Below are 22209 nucleotides of genomic sequence, written 5' to 3'. Positions count from 1 at the left end.
CGCTTTCGACCGACCAAGTAGCTATATCACTTTCGTCCATTTGTGGACTGTAGAGCGGCATTACCAGTTTTCTCCAAGAACTTCAAGTTGACCCATATAATACACTTCAGCACGCACACACACATTTGTAGCTTCCCCTTCGGTGGGTGGCAGAAGCACAGAAAGAGAGTGTCGAGAGCAGTCGCCATGTACTGGAAAGAGAGAACGAGAGATGGCGAGAGGGAGGGAGGTATGTAGATCGACATTCAGACAGCTGAAATGAGAAAGACTAAGAGCGCCAATTACAGAAGAGAAATACTACTTGCAGAGCGCTTGCGAGAGAAAGAAGCAGAGAGGGAAAGAGAGATTGAGAGAGCGAGTGAGTAACTATGGTTGTTGACTCTTTGTGGAGTTCGAAAAGAAAGCGAAAAAGAAATTTCAATGCAGCGAAGCGAAGAATGGATAACGGATTGGTGTACGTAATCGTATATGCATATAAATACAAACATATGTACAGACATATATACATACATACATACATGCATTAACAAACGCAGATGCTGAAGTCGACGCAGCCGTTGCCGCTGGAAGCTCACCTACTTCTGACGTCGACTCTACTAGCAGCCCATTCTCAAAAAGTGTGTCACTGAGAAGAAACCAGCAGCAACGCCGCAGTGTGCATAAAAGAGAGCACCAAAAAACATTCTTTTCTTACTTTCCGACACACACATACTTAAGTAACACTTACACTCCCAAACACTTGTACTTTGTACTTGCTACATACATATGTACATACATATGTATGTACTAAGTGTTCACGTATAGACAAATATAGTCAGCCTTTGGTGTTCTAATTATAATTTACAATTACTATTAATATATTGACATATACACACAGATATTGACTTTTTGTAAGTATGTTTTGGATATCTAACACCAGCATAAGTTCATCTGGATCTCAAGTACATTTTGCATAGTTTGCTATGTTTCTCATGCGCCAAATCAATTAAAATCCAGCAGAACTTGTTGTGGGAAAAATTGCCGAAAGCTGCAATAAAATCGTGATTTCAATTTGCTGTTGTTGTTCTTTGTCATCTTACAACTACAAAAAATGTTTTCTATGACGTTTATTTTTCTGCTTATGCATTTTTGTTTCAATTTTTGGTGGGAAGTCTACTGTCTGCATGTGCAGAAGTGAGTCTCTCATGGAGTGTGAGTCTGTGTGTGTGTGTCTGTGTGTGGAGTAGGTGTGGGCTAAACTGGTTGGACGCCTGCCGCTTGAATTGCTCTGGTGCAGGTTTGTTGGTCCCAGCCGTAGCTGGTGCTGAAAATTATGATTTATTGCTGAACTTGTCTTGTGGAACAGTAAATTCAATTGAAATTTCTCGAGAGCTGACCACGAAGGCCTACAGTTCTTTTGGGCAACTGCCACTACATATTATATACATATCATATATGTACATATGTATATTACGGATAGTCAGATATCCTCGATTTGTAGACAATGCCATATGCCACGGGACTGAGACCATATCGCAAATGAGTCGAACGCACAGGCGCAGGCCAAGTGGGAAATTTATGAACCTGTCCCGGTGTGCAGAACACCGCACTGCGACCTTTGAGATAAGCCCTGAGGTCTGACTGTAATCTGTGATCTGTAATCTGGATATGCATATGACTATGGATATAATATGGATACGCGTATGTGAACACTCCTGCCCACTCGCAGTTCATCATGAGCTCAGCACTCACAATCAATACCAAGATTTACGACCAACTTGATTTGGCGTCGTGAATGAGCAAAATGCAGCACCTGCTGCTAAAACATGAAGCTAACACTGCCCATCAACCTCAAAGAGTTCAGTGGGAGCCTAACGGTCTGATAGCATTTGACGTCATGACGTTGCTGCTTTACATACTCGTATTGTTTTTTTTTAATGAAAGAAAAATGCATCTTACATTAGCATTTGGTATTTGGTATGTGTACTAAGTGCTCACTACTATATGGCACACGCCCCGCAAATCTCAATGCAATTTCAATGTTCATCATGATTTGAACCAATAATTTCAAGCTGTGAGCTTCACCATCAATTAGCGATGGTGGCGCACATTCACACCAACACCACAACATGTTCAGCCCTCAGCATCGAGTCCCCCCTGCAAAGTCGGTCCCTTTCCAAACTTGCATCGTTATTTTCTCAATATTTCGCAATTAGCTGGCGATTTTTCTATTACGCTGTTAAACTATTTACTGTTAAGCGCTCTACGGGTGGGAATTGCCAATGGCTGATGGCTGATAGCTGATATCTTATGGCTTCTATACGGTAATTTGGACCCACTGAATTGACGTTCAGTATTACTTCGATATACTTTGAAATGTATGGTATGGTGAAGGAAGCAAATTTATGTTTGCATCTTAAGTGGCTTCCACGTTTCGTTTAGTTTTCCAATTATACTTATACTTTTTTTTTATTTAGCCCCAAAAAGCAGTCCATGACGACAAAAATAATACATATCTTACAATATTGCTGAGACATTATTATTTGCCTTAATAAAGGTAGATCATTTATATTGTATAAGAATAAAAGCTATCCTCAATTAAAAACTATATCAATTTTTTGACTTCAGCTATAGATGAGATCTTCCTTCTTAGGTGGCGCACGATAGGAATTGCTTTAAACCTAAAATAAATATTTCAGAGAAAATCCAGTCCACTCGACTTAGACCTTAGGAGTACGCCAAAATTTCGCAAATCAATATGAAAAGCACTAGTGGGAAATGGATATATGTATGTAGCTTTTAAGGTTGTTTCATAATATCGCAAAACACTGCAAATTTCTTTTCAGATTTGGCATTTAACTATTTATAGAATTAATGAATGTCATTCGCAAATATTTTCGCTGTATTTTCAGATTTTTGTTTTGGCTTTGGGGTTTTCCCCACTTCCATCTACACCAATGGAAAACAAGTCAGAAAGCTAAAATCGAGTGTGCTCGAATAACCACAATCACAGAAACGAAAGGTATTATTGTATATATCAAACATTTGAAACAAACTTCATCTGTTTGCAAACATAACAAGTGCTATAAAAAAAATATATACCTCTGTCTCTTATAGTCTCTGAGATCTAGCAGCTTATACGAAAGGACAGACAGATATGGTTATATCGTATCGGCTGTGTAAGCTGATCACGAATATATATACTTTATAGGGTCGGAGATGCCTCATTTTGCTTGTTACATGCATTTCCTGCCGGAACAAAGTTATAATACCCTTCTACCCATAGCGGGTATAAAAATCGAAAAGCAAGCATAATTTTGAGGCTAGAATCGTATCATTTTTGGTGCATTTAATAATAAAACCTACATTATTTATGATTCATAAAAATTAGCGATTTGTATTGCATAAAACTCCTACTGCATTCCTATGGAATATTTTGAATCTAGAACTACAGATATCGATATTTCAAAAATCGCCTACGGTATATTTGGATCTTCCGAACAGTCCATATATCAAAATTGATCGCTTCTGTAAGCTATAGTCATCAAATGTCTTACAAAGACGAAAAACATGAGTGCGTTTCCATATGACATATGACAGCTCAAAATTGTATAGTTTACTACAAAAATATCGCATAACAGTAAACAGCCAGTGCACGGTGCTTAAGGTCAATAAGCAGAATTGATTTTATGTGGACAAATAAATGTATTCCAGTGATATATTCAAGACCTATTAATTTGGCCAAATGCAACCCACCTCTCTTCTTACCTTACCTACTCACAATAATGTTAAACTACTAATTAAATTCCTAGATATCAACAACTTATTAAACAACATATAGATTAACTCTCGAGTCGATGGCCTTAGTTGCTAGCACTCCCTTCTATTAGTTATTATACTATATTGTATAATAATTAACATGTAAATAAATAATAATATTCTAGACCTCCTACAGTTTTATAAAACCAATATATCATTTAAGGTCTATTGAATTCACGGGTAAACTCAAAATCAGCAAGTAAGCGCGAAGCATTCAATAGTAAAGTTTCATCATGAAAATGGAAACATGCTTAAGGTGACTAGAGAGCAAGCTAAAGTCAACCACGAAACGATTCCGGTCCTGTAACGTAGGGAAATAAATAATCGGAGGCATGCCGCACAAAATTCCGTGACGTTACGTGGCTTTTGAAATGTTACAGATACAGTTAAAAGATGCGCATATCGGGATAGGATAGAACGAAGAAAGCACATGCCGACCAACAAATAACATGCATGTCATTTAAACTGTCAGATGGTTGCCTGCCACAAAGCAACGCAACTGAACAGAACGCATAAACAAAGAAATAAAAAAAAGTAAACCTAAAGCAAAGGCTGCCAGGCAAAAGGCAAACGACAAACGGCAAGTTCGCAGCATTTGACTAATGCGCAGCTCGGCTAGTTGACAATTTTTCAATGATATTGAGAAATAGTTGTTCACATACTCGTATGCATAATGTACGAGTCTAAAAGTATGCAACACCCACACAATCGCCGCATTTGACTTGTGCTTAGTGTTGTGTAGTACTTGCGTACAATATGGGAGCTGTGTTGTTCTAATGAAGTTTAACTTCACATTTTCGTTATTTGTATAAACTTTTGGACTTAGTCACTTGTGCCAAAATTCATTTGAGTTATTTAACCGTATTAAGTAGCTGCTAGCCGTTATCCGTTCAATATACATAAGCATGTATGCACAAGGCTAAGAAACCAAATCGCAACATGGCCATGACCACTTGTTACACGCAGCCATGACTCGTGTCGTGTTAGTAAGGACGAAACGTGGTGAGATACCGCCCGCCTCACCACAAACTCACCACTGATTGTCGTCATTCGTCGTTGTCTGTTGCTGTTTCTGTTGCTTTTGGGTTTGGCTTTGCCTTTGTTCGTGGGCGTAACACTGATAACGACGCGCGAAAAACCCTCGGCTCGCTCATATAAAAACGAACGCATCAGCGCTTGTGGATTCAAAAGTTAACCGACATTTGATCTGTCAACGTGCAGCAGTAACAACGACAAGGAAAGTTCCTGTTTCGGCAAATAATATTTTACTCATTTTTGAGAATTTGTGCCCGTGTTTGTGTTCCTGTGTTTCTCAGTGCATAAATCATAATTGCCTTGGCGGTAATTTGAGTGTAATCCGCGAATAGTTGCAAACACTTTTCTGTTCCAAAGAGTAAGTCATACATTTTGTGTATTCATTTGTGATTTATTGTTCATTTTCACGCCTACAGCTAATCTAAATTATTAAGAAAAACAACATTTTATATGATTTTTTAAAAATAATTTATCTTTTTAGTATGTCCTAAGTTATTTTTATTAATACATAATAAATTAGACTTGAACAAATTCTTGTATGTATGGTACACATATGAAATGAAATGAGAAAAGATATGCATAAATTGTGTAGCAAATCACAAATTACACAATTAAAATTAAAATTTTGTTAATGACAAAAGCATTAATATGCATATTTTGAGATTTCAGGATATTATTGTAAGAACCGATAAAAACTATACTCGCACGTTTTTGGTTTTATTTTAAATGAATTTCAATTCATGGTGACTACAATAATTTTAGAAATTCAAGAAAGCGATTTAAATGACTCAAGCGTGTAAATACTAATTTGTATCACATTTCATTCAATTTTAAATTCATATGAAAATGAAACTGCATTGAACTACAACTTAAACCACTTCAGCAGATAAATGTAGATGAATTTGTAATGCTGCACTTAGAGACCAAGCAAACTACGTCTAAAACAAGTAAGAAAACTAGTCGAGTGTGCTCGTCTGTAAGATAAGCGATGCCTGTTTTCAACTATATTCTAAAAATACACCAACTTAATATACCGATAAAAATATACCTATGACAATATTTGGTATGTCGGTATAGTACTACATTCATAATATATAGAGTACATAGAGTTCAAAATATACCAGATTGTTCACCAAAGAAGATGCCTCCTTCTGCTTGTTTCATACTCGTACATTTCCTGAGGCATCAACTTATAATACCATTCTACCTTATGGATAGCTGAAATATAAATATAAATATAATTTTAGTTTTTAATATTGAGTTTTTAAAAGCATTCAATCTAAAAACCGCTGACAATATTGTGCATAGCCCTGATAAGTATGCAATTTTCTTTCAATCAAAGTAAAAATTTGGTAGAAAACAGCGCACAAAAAAGATCTGAAGAAAACAAACGAAATCTAATGTAATTTCAATGGTAAGGCATGTAAAAATAAAATTGATTATGGCAATCGCTCGCAGCGTCTAATAACAATATGGGGTAAAGATTCAAATGGGAACGTTGCGAATGGAGACGAACTTGTCATGTGAAAGCATTCGCAAGACACACAACAAGGGCGAAGAAAAAAGGCAAGACGAAGACAAGGCTCAATCAAAATTTAATTAAATAAATATCAAGAAAAATAGTCAAAGAGCTAGATACAAAACATTAAACAAACAAACTTCGTTTTGGGAATCCGATGGATATGAAAGTATAATTTGAAGCCGCGGGCAAGATGTGCAGTAAACATATTGTTTATTTATCCTGTATCCTGTATAGTATAGTATCAGATAAATAGAAATACAACTTGATGTTATTATAGAACAGTTGTTACTTAACCGTTGGTCTTTTCATTAAAGGTTCAGTGTTTAACCTCCATAATTTGACGTAAAGAAGTTAGCCACTTCATTACCTGAACGTAACTTAATTAAGCAGCTTACCAAGGGCCATGTTACTTTGCCGCTTTCAATTTACAGAAAATATGCACGAATTGCGTGTGTTTCAATTGTGCACAGCTAATTTTTGCCTTATTTGCGAAGCTTCACCCGGGGCTAAGCATGTAACGTAAAGGAAGAACAGACTCGTATATTTCAAATAAAATTGCCTATTTGGCATTCTCTTTTGCGCAACAATGCTGCTCATATCCTTTTCGTTAGTTGACTTTCTTTCACCTTTTTTTTTGCGCCTTGCCGCTTTAGCCAATTTGCCAGACATTGCAATTTTTGTAGCCATAGCGGTGACCGCAAAGTTTTCAAACTTAATTAGAAAACAACGAAGCATTTTGAATATCCGCTGCATTTTTGCTTGCGGACAATCTAATCGTCGTGACGGATATGAGAAAGCCAGACCAGGCCACAAAAGTTATGACGATAAATTCATAAAGAGATAATGCTGTCTTGCCGGCGGCGGCAGCAACGAGTAAAGTCTCATTTGCACTAAGCGAAGAAGGGTTTATTGTTTTCAATATGGTGTGGCGACAAACAAACAAGGTTTTATTGCTGGAGATGATGCGTTCAAAAAGAAGTTACGCTTTTCAGATTTACGATTGTGTTTTGTCCACATTCACGTTCCTGGCCATGGCCACTGCCATGTCCATGTCCATGTACTCATTCATGATGCCGCATGATAAAGTCCAACGAATGTGACGATTTTCCGCCTATTATCAACAGAGCTCGTGGAAAATGCGCAGCTGTTGCCGCTGCCATGATTGTAAATCATGGCATGAAAGGTGGCATTTGAACTTGAACGCTTTGCTTTGCGGTGGTTAGTGTAGTGTGTGTAACCTGTTGCATGATTTGTTGCTGCGTTGCACATGCAAGCAATAATTTATGACAGCCAGCATTGCGTATACGCAATATATGACACGAAGCGCATATGAGGTGTTGAGTGTGCAAGTGTGTTACTATTCAACTAATAAGGATCGTGTAATTGATTTTTTTTGTTTGCATCTTATTAAATGTGAAAACGGGAACTGCAAATTTATAATGGCATCAATTGGCTTTCGAAATAAAGCTTCATAAGTCCATTTGGTATTAAAACACTAATGGAAAATGCTGCATGCTTCGCGCGGCAACGGCAGCGACAGCGATAGCGGCGACTTAATTTGCCTGAGAAAACACCAAGTGGTTTGTCTAAGAAAACTTTAAAAGCGCTTCAGTTAGTCGCAGTTGCTTGAATGGGCGCTACGTGGTCTAAGTCTACTTGACTTGGCCATTGCACCAAATACGGTCAGGAAGTGGAAATGCAGTCAGCGAAACATAACAATAAAGGGTGTCATTATTATTTCTCTTATCTTCTTTCAATTAACGTCCGTCTTTGAAGCGACACATTGACGGCAATGACAATGCTTGACAGTCCGCTGCAAGAGTCAAAGCCCTGAGATGCCGTGGCTGGCACTGAATTCCAGCTACAAATGAAGCCTGCAGAGTAGTATTTGCTTGTTGAAATTTAAAGCTTGTTGTAAACTTAACAGTGGCATTATTCTCGGATTAAGTCCACTATAGCACAAACTTAGCAACTCAGCAATTTCAATGACACTAGCACTGTAAAGATGACAACTACCATCAACAGTCAAGCAATAGAGCGATGGCAAATTTCACGGCACGGGTCAAAACTCAATTTTTTATGAATTTAAGCAAGGGGTAATTACAGATTGCAAGGCTAGCAGAAAATTCGTCTGCTGCATGTGAAAGTTTAAAGTCGAAAGCCTGAGTGTCGAATTCGTGTTGTGCTAACTGTAAAGCCAGACCACATTTTTAAACATTCCAATGCGTTTCTCTTTTCTATTTTTTGTCTGTCAAAGCTCGGAAATTTGTTGTCGTTTGACATATGTATGTATGCGTCACGAGTACACATGTCTATGTATATATGTATATATTTATATGTATATATTTCGTTTGTTTAAGTAAGAATTCCTTGAAGAGCGTGGAGTCATGGAAGGGTGTATCAGTTAAGTAATGTTAATGTGTGACTTACCAAAATTAATGCATTTCAAAAAATTTGTTTAAATTGAAACATTTAAATTTTGGGCAATCGAATATTATTATTATTATATTTTTTGAATTTTGGTCAGGTCTGCTAAAATCTTTTTTTCTCATTATTTAGCTTCGCACTAAATAAGAGGTCAAAGCTCAAAGATTGTCAATTTGATATATGTATGTACTATGTAGATAAGTCGATAGACTTTCTCTAGAGCTTATCGTTGACTCTTATCCGAAATGGAGACAATATCGAGAATATGTGATGCCTTTATAAAAGTAGGATAGATCGAATAAAATAATATGTATTGTCAAACCAACTAAATAAATGAACAATTTTTAAATTTATTTCACAAAATTATTTTACTCGCAACTTAACTTTAATAAACGATCATCGCAAATAGATATTCTGTAGTCGGTCTATTATTTAATTTTGTTTCTCATTTAATACGTATTTTGAGACTAATAAATACAAACTGTCAGTTGACAACTGGACGCCGTTTCTTCAACTTACAGACACAAGTCACAGAAAAAAGGAGGCACGTGCCCGCGACACGTCTAAGACAATGAATATGCTAAATACTCAAATGCTCCTGCTGGCGCTATACTGCCTAGGATACGTTTGCTGTTCACCGGCCATCGGGGCGCAAGAGCCCAGCAGTCAAATTGGAAATGATGGCGATGGCGAAAACGATATGCTGATGAGTGCCGTCGAGGATGGACCAGAGAATGGTGGTGATATCGATAAAAGGGTGGAACGCTATGCCTTTGGGTTGGGACGACGTGCCTATATGTACACCAATGGAGGCGCTGGAATGAAACGTCTGCCAGTGTATAACTTTGGACTGGGCAAGCGATCAAGACCATACTCTTTCGGTCTAGGCAAACGCAATGATTATGACTACGATCAGGATAATGAGATTGACTATAGAGCGCAGCCATTAAGCTTTATGGGTGCTGCAGGTGAGTAATGGGTAGAGGGTAAAGAGATCTGAATTTGATGGTGGATATATTCATACATTAATTTTTGCAGGTAGGAGCGGCCGACAGTACAAGCGAACAACGCGTCCACAACCCTTCAACTTTGGTTTGGGTAGGCGTTAAGGCTCCTCACACCAAAACACAAAAACAGAACACAGATGATATACAAATCACTATTCCAGCAGTATGCCATTTGTGATGGTCAAAGTAAGCTTTGACCATTACTGAAAATTGTTGTTAGATGGCTTTGAATTGCACCACAGTCAACCATAAATTGAATTCGAAAACTAAGGTACAACAGAAAAGATATCTTTAAATCCAGTATATTAATATGAAAGAATACCAATTTAATTCAATTCAGTTTATTAGTATGAACGAATACCGATTAAAGCAAGTTCTTCATTTGACGCGCAGTATTCTTGTTTTAGATGCAAGAGATGGAGCCAAGAAAATTGAAAAACAAAAAATTAGAAAAAAAAAAAAAAAAAAAAACATAAATAAACAAAAACAATTGGCATTTGCAATTAAATGATGACAGAATATATAAACGTACATAACTATTCAATTATATACTACATATTCGATCTAATCATATTTTAAAAAATACATTTTAATGGGGCATAATTATACTTAAAAAAAACAATTATACATACATTCATATGTACACGTTTATAGTATAATACCAAATAAAATATGTGTACTTTTTGGGGCCCTGAGTCCCCTTACTATTTCGAGCATTCGAGTGAACACGCAGCCGTAGGAGAATAATTCGTTGTACCCGCACGAAGCGCTCAAAACATAATATTTACCATAGCTAAAAGTATAAGTATATACCAACCTGTTGAAACAAAGTGATTATTTTAATTTAAATACATGTATGTAATTGTTTTGTGAATATATTTTAATAAACAGTAATCTGGGCACTGCAAAACTGTGCAAGCAAAAAGACAAAACCAAAACTTTTCGTTGCAATAAAACATAATCACTTAATAAACATTGAACAGTACATTAAATTACATCATTACGAAACATCAATCAACATTAAATTACATCATATCATTACGAAACATCAATCAAAACAATTGTAACAATTAACTACAGATTTATAATGAGCTCTTCTACTCGTACAGGTAACTTATTCATTTAAAATATATCAAATTAAATCAATCCTCAACTTGCTTAAAATAGTATCAAATGCAAACACTGACGATATAAATGTATAAGGACTACTTCGTATAATTCCAAAATCCGGCTCTAAGCTGGGCAAAGATCTTGGTTGAAAAGTCGGTGTTTGTTGTTCATAACGACTAAACGCACTGACCAATGGCTTTCGAGCATTCTGCTTCATCTTTTCCTTGCGGGCAACAAGCTTTTTTCGTTTCACGGACCATGTAGATTGCTTCTGTATTGGTCATGTAGTTGTGAATAATCTGTGGTTTTTAAGATTATATTATATTACTCACATTTTTGAAATGTAACTGAAATCAGACTTACCTTTCGCTTTTTTTGGACAGTGGGCAAATACCCAAATAAGCGTACATAAGGTGTTAAAAATTTCACTGTCTTTATCGCACCAGCGTAAAAGCATCTGGGCAATGGTAACTAAACCGCCCTCCTGAAAAGTATTCACTGTGGTGCTATTATAGCGTGCTAAATTGAGAATAATACGACTACAACGCTCGATCAGTTGCTTATCAACCTCTGAACGTATAGCCTGTGCCATGATGCCGTAACAGAAGTGGGACATAAATTCTGAACACCACATTAGTAGATGAGGTACTGTTCGAGACAGACGATCTAAAATGAAATACAAAATTAGATCAGAAAATGTTTAATGACAATTCAGTCGACATATTTACCTAGCTGATTTAAAACGGGTAGAGCATCCGAGGCAATAAATCGGCCACGCAAAATTCGAACTGAGTCCTGAATCTTAGACCGTACCGAATTAATAGCTGTAGCCTGCTGACGAAGCTGCAATAGACGCTGTCGAATAGCTAAAAGACCGGCATGTCGTTGTTTTCGACGAGTAAGATATCCCCGCCAGTAACATTGAATAACTTTCGCCGCTCGCTTTTGACGCAGAAGCTCCTTCATTTCCGGAGTCATTAGAGCCTGGAAACGCTTTCGGGCAAGAAAACCACGTGCATGCGCTTGGAAATTGCCAGTGCATTGGGTCAAGAGGCGGAATTGCTTTTGTAGAACCAATACCAAACGTTTCCCACGGAACTTTTGTTGCAGGTGAATTGCAGTCTTTCGAAGTTGCAAGAACTCATTGCGCTTCTTAATCATACATTGTCTGGCACGGAACTTTAACTGTATACTAATGGTAACCGATCTTAGTCTCTGATATTGAATCCTTGTAGTGATCATAGCTAGACGAGCCCGATAATGACGTTGGATTACAACGGCAGCCTCTCTCTGCCTCTGGTACTGAGCACGCTGCTGTCTCATTAGCATTAAGGACCGCACCCAACCTTGTAGTAATCTCGCTTTTTGAATAGTTGCCAAGAACATCTGTCTGTGTACACGTGCTTGTATAGTAGCTCGCCATTTACGCTGCAATGTTATTGTACTTGTGCGAACCCGTTGATAGTTTCCACGATACAATCGCATAGCTAGAAAACTTCGCCACCAGACCTGTATACGGACTGCAGCCTGCCTTTCTCTTTGATAATTGTTCTTTACTGATATCATAGCCAACTTAGCGCGTATTCTCTGTTGCATTTGCATAATAAGTGCTCTCTCATATTCATATGTGGCACGTTGCACTCGCATGGACAGCTGAGCACGATAGCGATGTTGTACTTGAATTGTAATTTGTTTTAGATGCTGGTAACTGTCTCTATCTTTGCGCATAGCCAAATGAGCACGGTAGTGTCTCTGAATGGTTATGGCTGCATCACGAAGATGTAAATAAGTGCGACGCTGTCTTTTGGTCAGCAAATAGTTGCGCCAGTGCATCTGGAGACAAGAAATAGCAGCTCGGGTGCCGCGATACTTGGCACTTATGTATCGCATTTGTCTAAAGGATCGGAAGCGTTGCTGAATAAGTACAACTGACTGTTGAAGGCGCACGAACTGCGCTCTCTGTGTCCTCATCAATTGTCGAGCGCGATATAATCTCTGGATTTTTATAACGGAGTTCTTCATCTTAGTGAAATCTTCTCGCTGCCGCCGCATCTGCACTCGTGCCCGAAATTTGTTTTGCAGCACGATGCTGTGAAATCTCAGCTGTTGATAAGAGCGATACTGTCGTCGCATCTCAAGCGTTGCTTTCCATCGTTGTTGCAAGTTAACAATACATTGTCGATCCTTCACAAAAGTACGTCGCACCTGTTGCATTTCCAGACGAGCTCGATATAGCGTCTGCAGGAAAACTGCAGCATTTCTCAGTCGCAAATACTCCTGTCGTTGCCGGCGCATTTGAAGTCGAGCCCTGTACTTTATCTGAAGCATCCTCACAGCGGTTTTGAGTTTATGATAGCTTTCATGCTGTTTACGCATCTTGATTGTAGCCCTCCAATAACGCTGCAATATTATAACACTACGACGTTGAAGATTATAACGTTGATAGCACCTAAGCATCTCCAAACGAGCACGATATCGATTTTGCAAAATTACAGCCGCCTCTCGAAGAATCAAAAAATCTTTGCGTTTTTGCTGAGCGAGTCTCTTACCTCGCCATCTATTCTGTACGAAGATTATCAATTGTCTTTGATGAACGTAAGTTTTTCGCTGTTCCCTCGCACAGCGAAGAGCACGCCAATGCAGTTGGATGCAAGAAGCAGCAGCTTGATGTATTTGATCACGTTGCAAGCGTTCTCTAGCCGCATACGCCAGCAGTTTCTTCGAGAACATGCGGCGACGGAAAATCCTTTGAAGGAATATTGTAGATTCTCTCAGATGGAAGAACTCTTGACGCACCAGGCGACCCAGGCGCTGCGCACGCCACCAGGCCTGAATGCTAACGATTTTCTGATACATTTCAAACAAATGTTTCTGGGCCAAGTAGCGACGAGTGTATTTCTGTAGAACGATTGTAGCTTGTAGGCGCTCTACACGATACAATTTAACGAACTTGCGCATTTGATGACCCCTGAAGGCGGCTTGTATGCGAATCGCAGCTCTATCACGAATGCGACGTCTAATAAAAACATGCAGCCAGCGACGTCGCCACCACAGCTGCAGAACACGAGCAGCAGCATTAAATTTGGGCGATCGAAACTTGTAGCACAATTGCCAGAGCAGCGACAATGTCTTCTCCCGATAGCCATCAACGATGTCAGCTGCGGTGATGTCCCCACCGAGCTGGAAATTGGCATTTTGCAAGGCCCCTAAAGCGAGCTTAACGTTGAATATACGCTGCAAGCGAGAAATCGCTGGAACCCGTAACTGCTGGGTGAGATCATCGCGCAGCAGGATGACCTCCATGACACGTGTTAGACGCACACCATCTCGCAGATCGATGGCCAGATTGTTGAAGGCATAATCGAACTCGTCAAGGAATGTCTGCTTATGCTGCAATACATATCCCATGCGGCGTAATTCACGTGTGATGTCGCCTAGGTTCGCCAGCAGCTCAGATGAAAAGCGTAGAAGAATATCTTTTGTTTCCTTGTGTGGCGATTTCTTGACAAACAAGCATGGATTATGCTTGATAATGCGTCGTTGTTTAGCTTGATCCAGGAACAACAGAAGAAACAAAGTCTTTTGTAGCGTGTGCTTCTTTATGGTCTCCGCGTACTCTTCGGTTAAAGTATACGCCTTGCTGTACTTCTGCTCCTCGAACTTGTTGCGAAACAGACGATTCAGAATGAATGTACTGAGGCCGACAATATCGCGATTCGATTGCAGATGAAGCTTTTCTCCAAACACTACTTCTAGGCCCAGACGCAGCCACAGCGGATTGAAGCAGAGCAATAGCTCGAGTATTGTGCGCTGCATGACCACATCTAGGTGGAGGTTGCGATCACTTCGAATGCGCAACGCCTGTTTTTGGACGTAAACGGCAACTTTGGAGCACGGTAAGCGCATTTGTTCGCTGAAGAACAGTTCAACTGCAGCGCGACGCAGTGTTTCCAGACGAAACGTGGTTAAGTAATTCATCGATTGCACCTCCTTGGTGGGCGCCAATGACAACTCCTTATTACGCACCTCGTTGAATAGCTTGCCCACATCGATTTTACTATTGTTATCTGCATCTAAATCTGCTGGTATGCTAACTAAAGCGTTTAGCCACTTTTTAAAGTCTGTTTGGTGACGTTCTACAGCCTCCTCATCTAAATACATAGTTGAAGCCAAAAATGGATCGACAGTGGTACTTGCAGCAAAAGGATCTGGATTAATATATGACTGCATGTACAGATCGGAATCGTAAAGTTTAACGGAAGTTTGCTGTCGTGTCTTGCGCGGTTCAACCGGCTTTTTCAACAGCGACATCGTTTGAGACAATTTAAACTTTTTGGACTGCGCATGCGGCCATGCTTTGGAGTTACGCGCAGAGGCATTGGTTGGTGTATAACAACTGGGTTCATATCTTTGTCGCTTCGGTGGTGAAATGGCCATAGTTTCATTACGATGAATTGATTCGCTGCTGGGGGCATCCGAGAAGCTCAATTCATGTGAGCGACGCTTGTGGCCGCTGCTTACTTTTGTTTCCTTGCTACGACGCTGCTGAATATGGGTCAGTGCCAAGTGATCGATCTTGTGCGTTTTCTTTACTGCTTCGTGTAAATTACAGTGGCTCGATTGTGCCAGAATCTCGCACTGATTGAACAGCACATCTTGCTGGGAAACAACGCTTATCTCGCTGGAATCTGAATTATCGAGGAACGTGTTCGCTGACGAGGGTATCTGTTGCGATTGCTGATAATAACGATTCTGTTCAATGGAACGAAGCGGCAACATTTCATTAAGATTGGGCATCGAACCTTGTATGGCAATCTTTGATTGTGGGGATAGCAGCGATAGATTCTTCATAGATTCACTGTACTTGCGCAACGGTGAGCCCACAACATGAATATCTCGCTTCAAATCACGTATTTTCGACGGCATCTGGCCTGCCATATTTGGTGGACTTGAGTCCTCTTCTCGTATGCATGCCAAAGCACGCATTTGCATGGCTGGCACAATTGTCGTGGTCTTGTTAAGCGTAATCGATGGTGTCTGCTGCAACAGATCGTTGCGTGAACCATCTAAAGTGTCTGCAGAGATATTCATTGTTTCGGACAGTTTTACATCAAATGTCCGGTTAGAAATGGTTTGTTCCTCATCCATTGAGGAGGGCAGACGACGTGGGTGCAACTCCTCTGCGTTATGTGCTGCAGTTTGTCCAGGTAAGTTCAATGTGGGAGTGGGCCAGTTAACAAGATTGTCAGGCAATGATTTTGCGTCATGTGACACTTCGACAATAGGTGTGAATTGCATCTTATCAATTAAATTGATGACACTGCCAGGAGTCTTCGGACTAACATTCTCTTTCAGATTACGCCCCTGAGGAGAAATATTTGATGCAGCTCTATACACATTCCGCTCGCTTAGAGGCGCTTGAGCTGTCACTGTAGATGTGGATGTCTTTGTACGTGCAGCAGCAGCGCTGTTGCGCCACGACTGCTTTACTGCTGTTGCTGTGGCAACTGCTGAACTGGAATTGCAACTGGACACACGTTTCTTTTGTTGCACAGCTGCTGCTGCCGTACTATTCTTGAGCATCTTAGTACTGCTAGTCGGAGACTTGAGCTGCAGCGTCTTGCCAATTGTAGGAAACTTACGAGTTGTCTTCAGAAAACAAGCAAAAATAGGGGTTGGAGTTAGCAATCTTTTTCGTTATCAATTAGTGACACTCACCCTTGATGGTTGCATGCTTTTGGACTTCAGAATAATCATAACGTCTTTGCGAAAATTGCGATTGTCGAGTAACTGCAGTGTTTCTTTACAGGCAACATCAATCTGTGGATTCCACACTAATTCCATGACAACCTCGTCGCGAGCTGGAACACTACGCTCCATCCATTCCAGGCTGAGATTGTGGTCCTCTTTGATGGGCCTTGTTACTCTGACCTAGGAACGCGTAGCAAATTAGGTTAATGCCACATTGACAAAATAAATGGAAGGTGCCATGTTGCCAAGCCGACGACAGTTGTAGTCGGATTGGGATTGCGATTAAGTGACCAACTAACCTCAATATCCTCTTCACTGGGATTCATAATACGCACAATACGCTTTGCTGTTTTTCCAATGGGAACATCTTCGAACTGCACAATTGCCTTGGCTGAGAATGGAGCCATTACCACGATAGCCGGTTCGCGGCCTTCGACTCGCTTCTTTTGCTTAATACGCGATGGCGTTACAGTAATCTTTAAATTTGGATAAACACAATATATGTTTGTGCATAAATTAGCTGCAATATATCTCACCTCAAATGCGCTCATTTTAATTAGCGCGTTAACGGTTCAATACCAATCAACAATATCAAATTACAAGCCACAGAACTGAATAAACTTAAAACTCTGACGCCACAATTAACACTATTAACCAGATTTAGCGCCGAACACAAATTAAAAACGTAGACTCGAAACAAAGCGCCGCTCACGCCGTTGCCATTTTGAAAATAGATTGCAAGGGTTGCTTCGGTGACCAAGCGATTTGGTATAATTTAGCGCATTTCGCACTAATAAGTGGCAGCGCCGCTGCGCTGTGAATGGCAATTTTATGAAACGAGTGGTAAATTTGAATTTTAATAAATTTACTTTTTATTTTTGTTTTGTTTTTTTATTTACAAGCCAAACAACAAAATTGAATTACAAGTCACATTAGTCTACTGTGCGGAAAGATATGTGCTAGTCACTGCCCTCCGCCATCTCTGCATACATATTTCTGAAGTAGCCAGGAAATGGAGTCACCGCCGCATCCAAATCCTCGCCAGTATCATTGTCTGGTGGTTCAACGGCAATAAAAGATATAGCAAAGCCGCGTAAAGAATTGTCATAATCCGTTTGGAACTTTAACAGTAGAGTGTCTGAGTTGGAAACAATCACTGGTGGTTTCCTTTTCCCGCAAAAGCGACCATGTATAGTATTCATAGCGTTGCCCTCCTCAGTGACCTCGAGGAAGTCATACTCGCATCGCTCCGAATACTCGATTTCGAATTGAAGAAATTTGATTTTGACACTACTTTCCGGATCGGACTCAATACGCCAATCGCAGTACATATTCCGCTCATACGGCCTAATGCCATAGCGAGGATGTGAGTAGAAAATTTGGGTGTTATTCGTGGCACGCAAATAGCCGCCACACTCTGACAGAAAGGTTGCGTTAAAGCCCTTACGTTGTAGTCCCGCATCCGTCTTGAGCACCATAAACATTTCATTGCTGGATGCAATTACCGCATAAGGTTCGCGGCCACCACAATAGACGCCTAGTGTCGAACTATTCTCCGAGCGACCATCATAGATGGCCACGTAGTCATAAATGCATTCCTGATGGCTTTCCACATCGAAATCATTGAAAGTCAGCTTGATGCGATGTCCCAGAACAGTCTGGAAATGCCAGTAGCAAAATATGTTGCGTGCATAGTCGTTGGGATAGTTGGGACTGTGGAGGACCCCTTTGGAGGAGGTGATCTCAAACTTGCACTTTGTCTCCGTGCAATTGTGGCCATTTTTGTGGAGTGTGTAACCATTCCTACAGCTGCATTGGTAGCTACCATATGTGTTGCGGCATCTGTGCTGGCAGCCACCATTGTTCAGTGCGCACTCGTCGATATCTGCATAGCAATAAAGTTTGATGAGGATTAGAATGCATTAGTAACATACGTCAAATAAGGTTAGAAAACTCAGGGACTCTTAATGCTTACCTACAATAAATTCAGCCACAAATCCGTTGCGTTGAATCGTTCGATCGGAATAAAACTCGAGCCGCAGAATATTCTGCTCGGAATTAACGATTGGTGGCAACTCGTTTCCACAAAATATGCCGATCTTTTTAAGCCTATTGTCCCGCAGCTTTGAATATATGATCAGGTAGTCATAACTGCATTTCGTATACTGCAGCTTAGTGCCCTCCAGATCGAAAGCCGTGAAGTTCAAGAAGACAGAATGATTTGGAGGCGCAACCACTTCCCAGACACATTGCTTGGCATTTGGATAGAGATCAGGATATGAAGGAGAATACAAGGTGCCATTGGACATAGTTGCATTCACAACACCCCCACATGCGTCTGCAAGGAGGTAAATATGTATATTTAACTTTGAGATCATTGAAATTGCATCCAACAATTCCTAAACAAACCTTCACAGGTTCTGCCATTGGACTGCAACTCGTAGCCGGCGTGACATCCACACTGATAGCTGCCCAAGGTATTGATGCAAATGTGCTGACAGCCGTGCTCCATAAACTTGCATTCGTCCACATCCAACATCAGAGCTGCGGAGAAGCCCAACCTTGTAACAGAGCCATCCGACACGAATTTGATAAACATTTGATTGCTATGCGTTCTATAGATAAATTTTATTAATATAATTGTAGTACCGGCTAAGGACCCAGACGTCATAATCACTCACTTGATATTAGGTGGCAACTTGTCGCCGCAGAAGCGCCCAATTAGCTTAGAGTCGCTGCGAGCGCCGTCTCTGATCTCAATATAGTCGTAAATGCATCGATCATGCTTCTCTATAAAGAAAGACTGAAACTTTATGGCAACATGATGATTAGCCGGCGCTGTGATGCGCCAAATACACTCTTTGTTGGGCATATACTCCAGGGGATAGTTCGGAGAGTCGATGGACTGATCCTTGGTCAGGTAGATATCACCGCCGCAGACCACTAGAAAAATCGAAAAGAATAACTTTTAGGATTATAAAAGTTCACATTTAAGGTAAACACAGTTAATGACTTACCTTCAAAACGCGCTTTGAATCCTCTATATCCAAGTGCTGCATTGTTGTTGACATACTTAATTAGCATGCGACTTGTCTCCGTGGTGATCATCTCGTTCCCGTTGATGTTCCTTCCGCATATGCGACGCACAAGTGGCGAGCGATGCCAGTAGCCATCGCGAATCTCAACATAGTCCTGCGTACAGTTGCTCGAATGCAACAGCTGCAGCTCCTGCAGATGGAGTATGATACGTTCACCATTTGTAGCCGTTATTCGCCACTCGCAGACGTTCAACGATGCAGCATTATGGCTAGCACCAACGTGCTGCGGTTCATCACCTACGTCGCCACTTCCCTCTACATTGCTAAGTAGGCTGTTGTCAGTATAGATGTAATGGGGAGACACGATCTGTCCGGAATTTTGTTGAAAGGTGCGTCCACATGCGGCACACTTGTAAAGCAAATTGGCCTGCAGAATGTCGCCTTGACTCAGGCGACGACGTTGACCTAATTCAATTTGCACACCAGGATGCAGACCGATGGGTGTGATGGTATCCAGATAAGAGCTCTTAGAAAATGAGTTTTTGGCGTAGTGCATGATAGAGTTATAGTCATATGGTAAGAGTGGCTCGTCGAATTCTTCGGGAGACAACACATCAAAATTGTACGCCTGACCCCGCATAATATTAGCCTTATTGATAATGATGTGCTTGTCTCGATCGCCACGGGCATGCTCATGATGGAAGCCAATTGTGTGGCCCAACTCGTGTATGATGATGCCAAATTTTTCACAGTTTCTCCCTATGGAAATTGCTTGTCGTCCGTTCCCATTCTTTCCAAGAAAAGAGCAGCATCTGTCGAAGCGGAAACAAAATTATGGTTATGCTTTCAGATGTATGTCAAAACGGGAAAATGCAACTAACCCGCAACTCTTGACTGTGAAATAGATATAGTTTGAATGCAGCTTAACATCCCGTTCCACAAACTTAATACATGTGAAGTTCTCCCAGTAACGCATGGCCTGCTTAAAGAGAGCCTTGTGGGCACCACTAAAGATGGAGTCAATCTCGTAAGGTATTACACCATAGTCCCATGTTCGGTCCTTCCGTACTGTAACGGCACGACGCATTCGTTGTGAAAGCTGTGCATTCGCGGATGCGTCTGTCCAAATCATTGGAGGAGCAGGTGGTACCTTTATCAGTGTAGATGGCAAGTTATACGATGACTTGGAACGCTTTCCTCGTTGACTTCTTCTAAAAGAAAGAGGACACACAGTAAAGCTTATGTTCTATTGTGCGCAATTCGACTTCAAATTGCAGATCGGATAGAAGAATCCCGTTAAATCTATTTTAACACTTCAAGCTTACCTCAAAATATTTGTGTTGCCCTTCTGCCATATTTTTGTTTTGAGGCTGGTGTGCTTAGAGTTCAAGTGTGCATCGTATTTTGTCCGAGTGTTGAAATTCTCTTGCTCAGATGTCTGAAATTCATTTAGTCAGAAATGAAATTGATTAAATCGTACTATACACACATACCTTAAATATTTCAAAATCTTCAGACTGTTCGTTGAAATTGAAATTACAGTTATCAGCATCCTTATTAGCACGAGAAAGATGGGGCAACAATGCAATTATTAGTAATCCAATACATAATGAAATCAATTTAAATTTGTATAGCATGGAATGTATTTTGTGTCCCATTGTGATTATAGTCTCGCAGTCTCTCTCTGTCTCTCTCTCTCTCTGTCTGTGAAGGCGTGTCAGACGACCGTGCAGGGCCAGCTTAAAGTTATGACTGAACTCCCGAATGTTCGAATTGCCGAATTATATTTGCTCAGGTCCACACACATTCGTAAGGGTTTTGGGATTTAACAGGTATAAGAGATGAAACAGCAAGAAAGAAGGTGAGAGGTAGAGAGAATCACAGGCAGGAGGATCGCCATGGCAACACCACGCGATCTGTCTTCACCGACAAAACACTAACAACAATAGCCTGTCGACGAGTCGTGAGCGACTAGAACTGTTTGAGAGCCCTTCTTATTTTATTTTGCAAGCTGCACATTATCTGGCTGTCTGCCTGCTGTTACTTGCTTGCATTCAATGAGTTTTATTTGGGTATCCCTACAACTTGATATTGTATTTCATCTACCTGGAACTGGAGCTCAACAGTGTTCGGTATGTTAGCGATTTTAAGTATCGGATCAGGTGTGGTATAAGCAGGTCATAAGTCCCGCGAGTGAACAAAACTTTTCGAGGTAATTCTAAAACCAATTCAAAATACAGATGGCTTCGCAATGATGCAAGGATTTGCAAAACTGAATATATGTTTTACGAGTGCATTTTACAGGCATTTAATTATTTCTCATTCTTAAAATGTCGTTAAGTTTATTTTTAAACATACTAATTATTGGTTCATATCAGTTACGTATTATGTTGATTAAAAAAATTACATAATTATTGATTTTCGGGTGATATTGTGTTTGTTTTTTTGTTATGTCTAAATCGAAAGAGAAAATGCACTAGGAATATAAGTAGTATTACATAACATTGAAATTAGAATAAAA

General features: G+C 40.2%; 3 protein-coding genes across 4 annotated transcripts; 1 reads left to right on the top strand and 2 right to left on the bottom strand.

The window, feature by feature from the left end:
• Nucleotides 1-4976: 4976 nt before the first annotated feature.
• On the top strand, nucleotides 4977-10393 carry LOC132787140 (allatostatin-A). Of its 2 annotated transcripts, none has more exons than XM_060794046.1 (3): nucleotides 4977-5191; nucleotides 9304-9750; nucleotides 9821-10393. In XM_060794046.1, exons 2-3 carry the CDS (start codon nucleotides 9354-9356, stop codon nucleotides 9889-9891), a joined length of 468 nt encoding a protein of 155 aa, XP_060650029.1. In that variant the 5' UTR covers nucleotides 4977-5191; nucleotides 9304-9353; the 3' UTR covers nucleotides 9892-10393. The 2 variants fall into 2 exon arrangements, with proteins under 2 accessions (XP_060650029.1, XP_060650028.1); XM_060794045.1 differs by having other exon boundaries at nucleotides 9271-9750.
• Nucleotides 10394-10728: 335 nt separating this feature from the next.
• LOC132787141 (protein abnormal spindle) lies at nucleotides 10729-17383 on the bottom strand. Its single transcript, XM_060794048.1, is given in 7 exon segments — nucleotides 10729-11143; nucleotides 11145-11200; nucleotides 11266-11565; nucleotides 11628-16548; nucleotides 16618-16830; nucleotides 16950-17126; nucleotides 17187-17383. Coding segments are annotated over 7 exon segments (5904 nt in total). The 5' UTR covers nucleotides 17202-17383; the 3' UTR covers nucleotides 10729-10921.
• A 153-nt stretch (nucleotides 17384-17536) lies between these two features.
• On the bottom strand, nucleotides 17537-22184 carry LOC132787139 (dorsal-ventral patterning protein tolloid). The gene is made up of 8 exons (XM_060794044.1): nucleotides 21182-22184; nucleotides 21014-21126; nucleotides 20570-20899; nucleotides 19668-20500; nucleotides 19332-19593; nucleotides 19060-19265; nucleotides 18626-18988; nucleotides 17537-18535 (listed from the first exon to the last, which is right to left on the bottom strand). Exons 1-8 carry the CDS (start codon nucleotides 21344-21346, stop codon nucleotides 17610-17612), a joined length of 3198 nt encoding a protein of 1065 aa, XP_060650027.1. The 5' UTR covers nucleotides 21347-22184; the 3' UTR covers nucleotides 17537-17609.
• Between the last annotated feature and the right edge of the window lie 25 nt (nucleotides 22185-22209).

Source organism: Drosophila nasuta, chromosome 2R (assembly GCF_023558535.2).
Source record: "Drosophila nasuta strain 15112-1781.00 chromosome 2R, ASM2355853v1, whole genome shotgun sequence".
Lineage (NCBI taxonomy): Eukaryota > Metazoa > Arthropoda > Insecta > Diptera > Drosophilidae > Drosophila > Drosophila nasuta.
The sequence above is the reverse complement of the archived record's forward strand: the minus strand, read 5'-3'. Positions and strand labels throughout refer to the sequence as shown.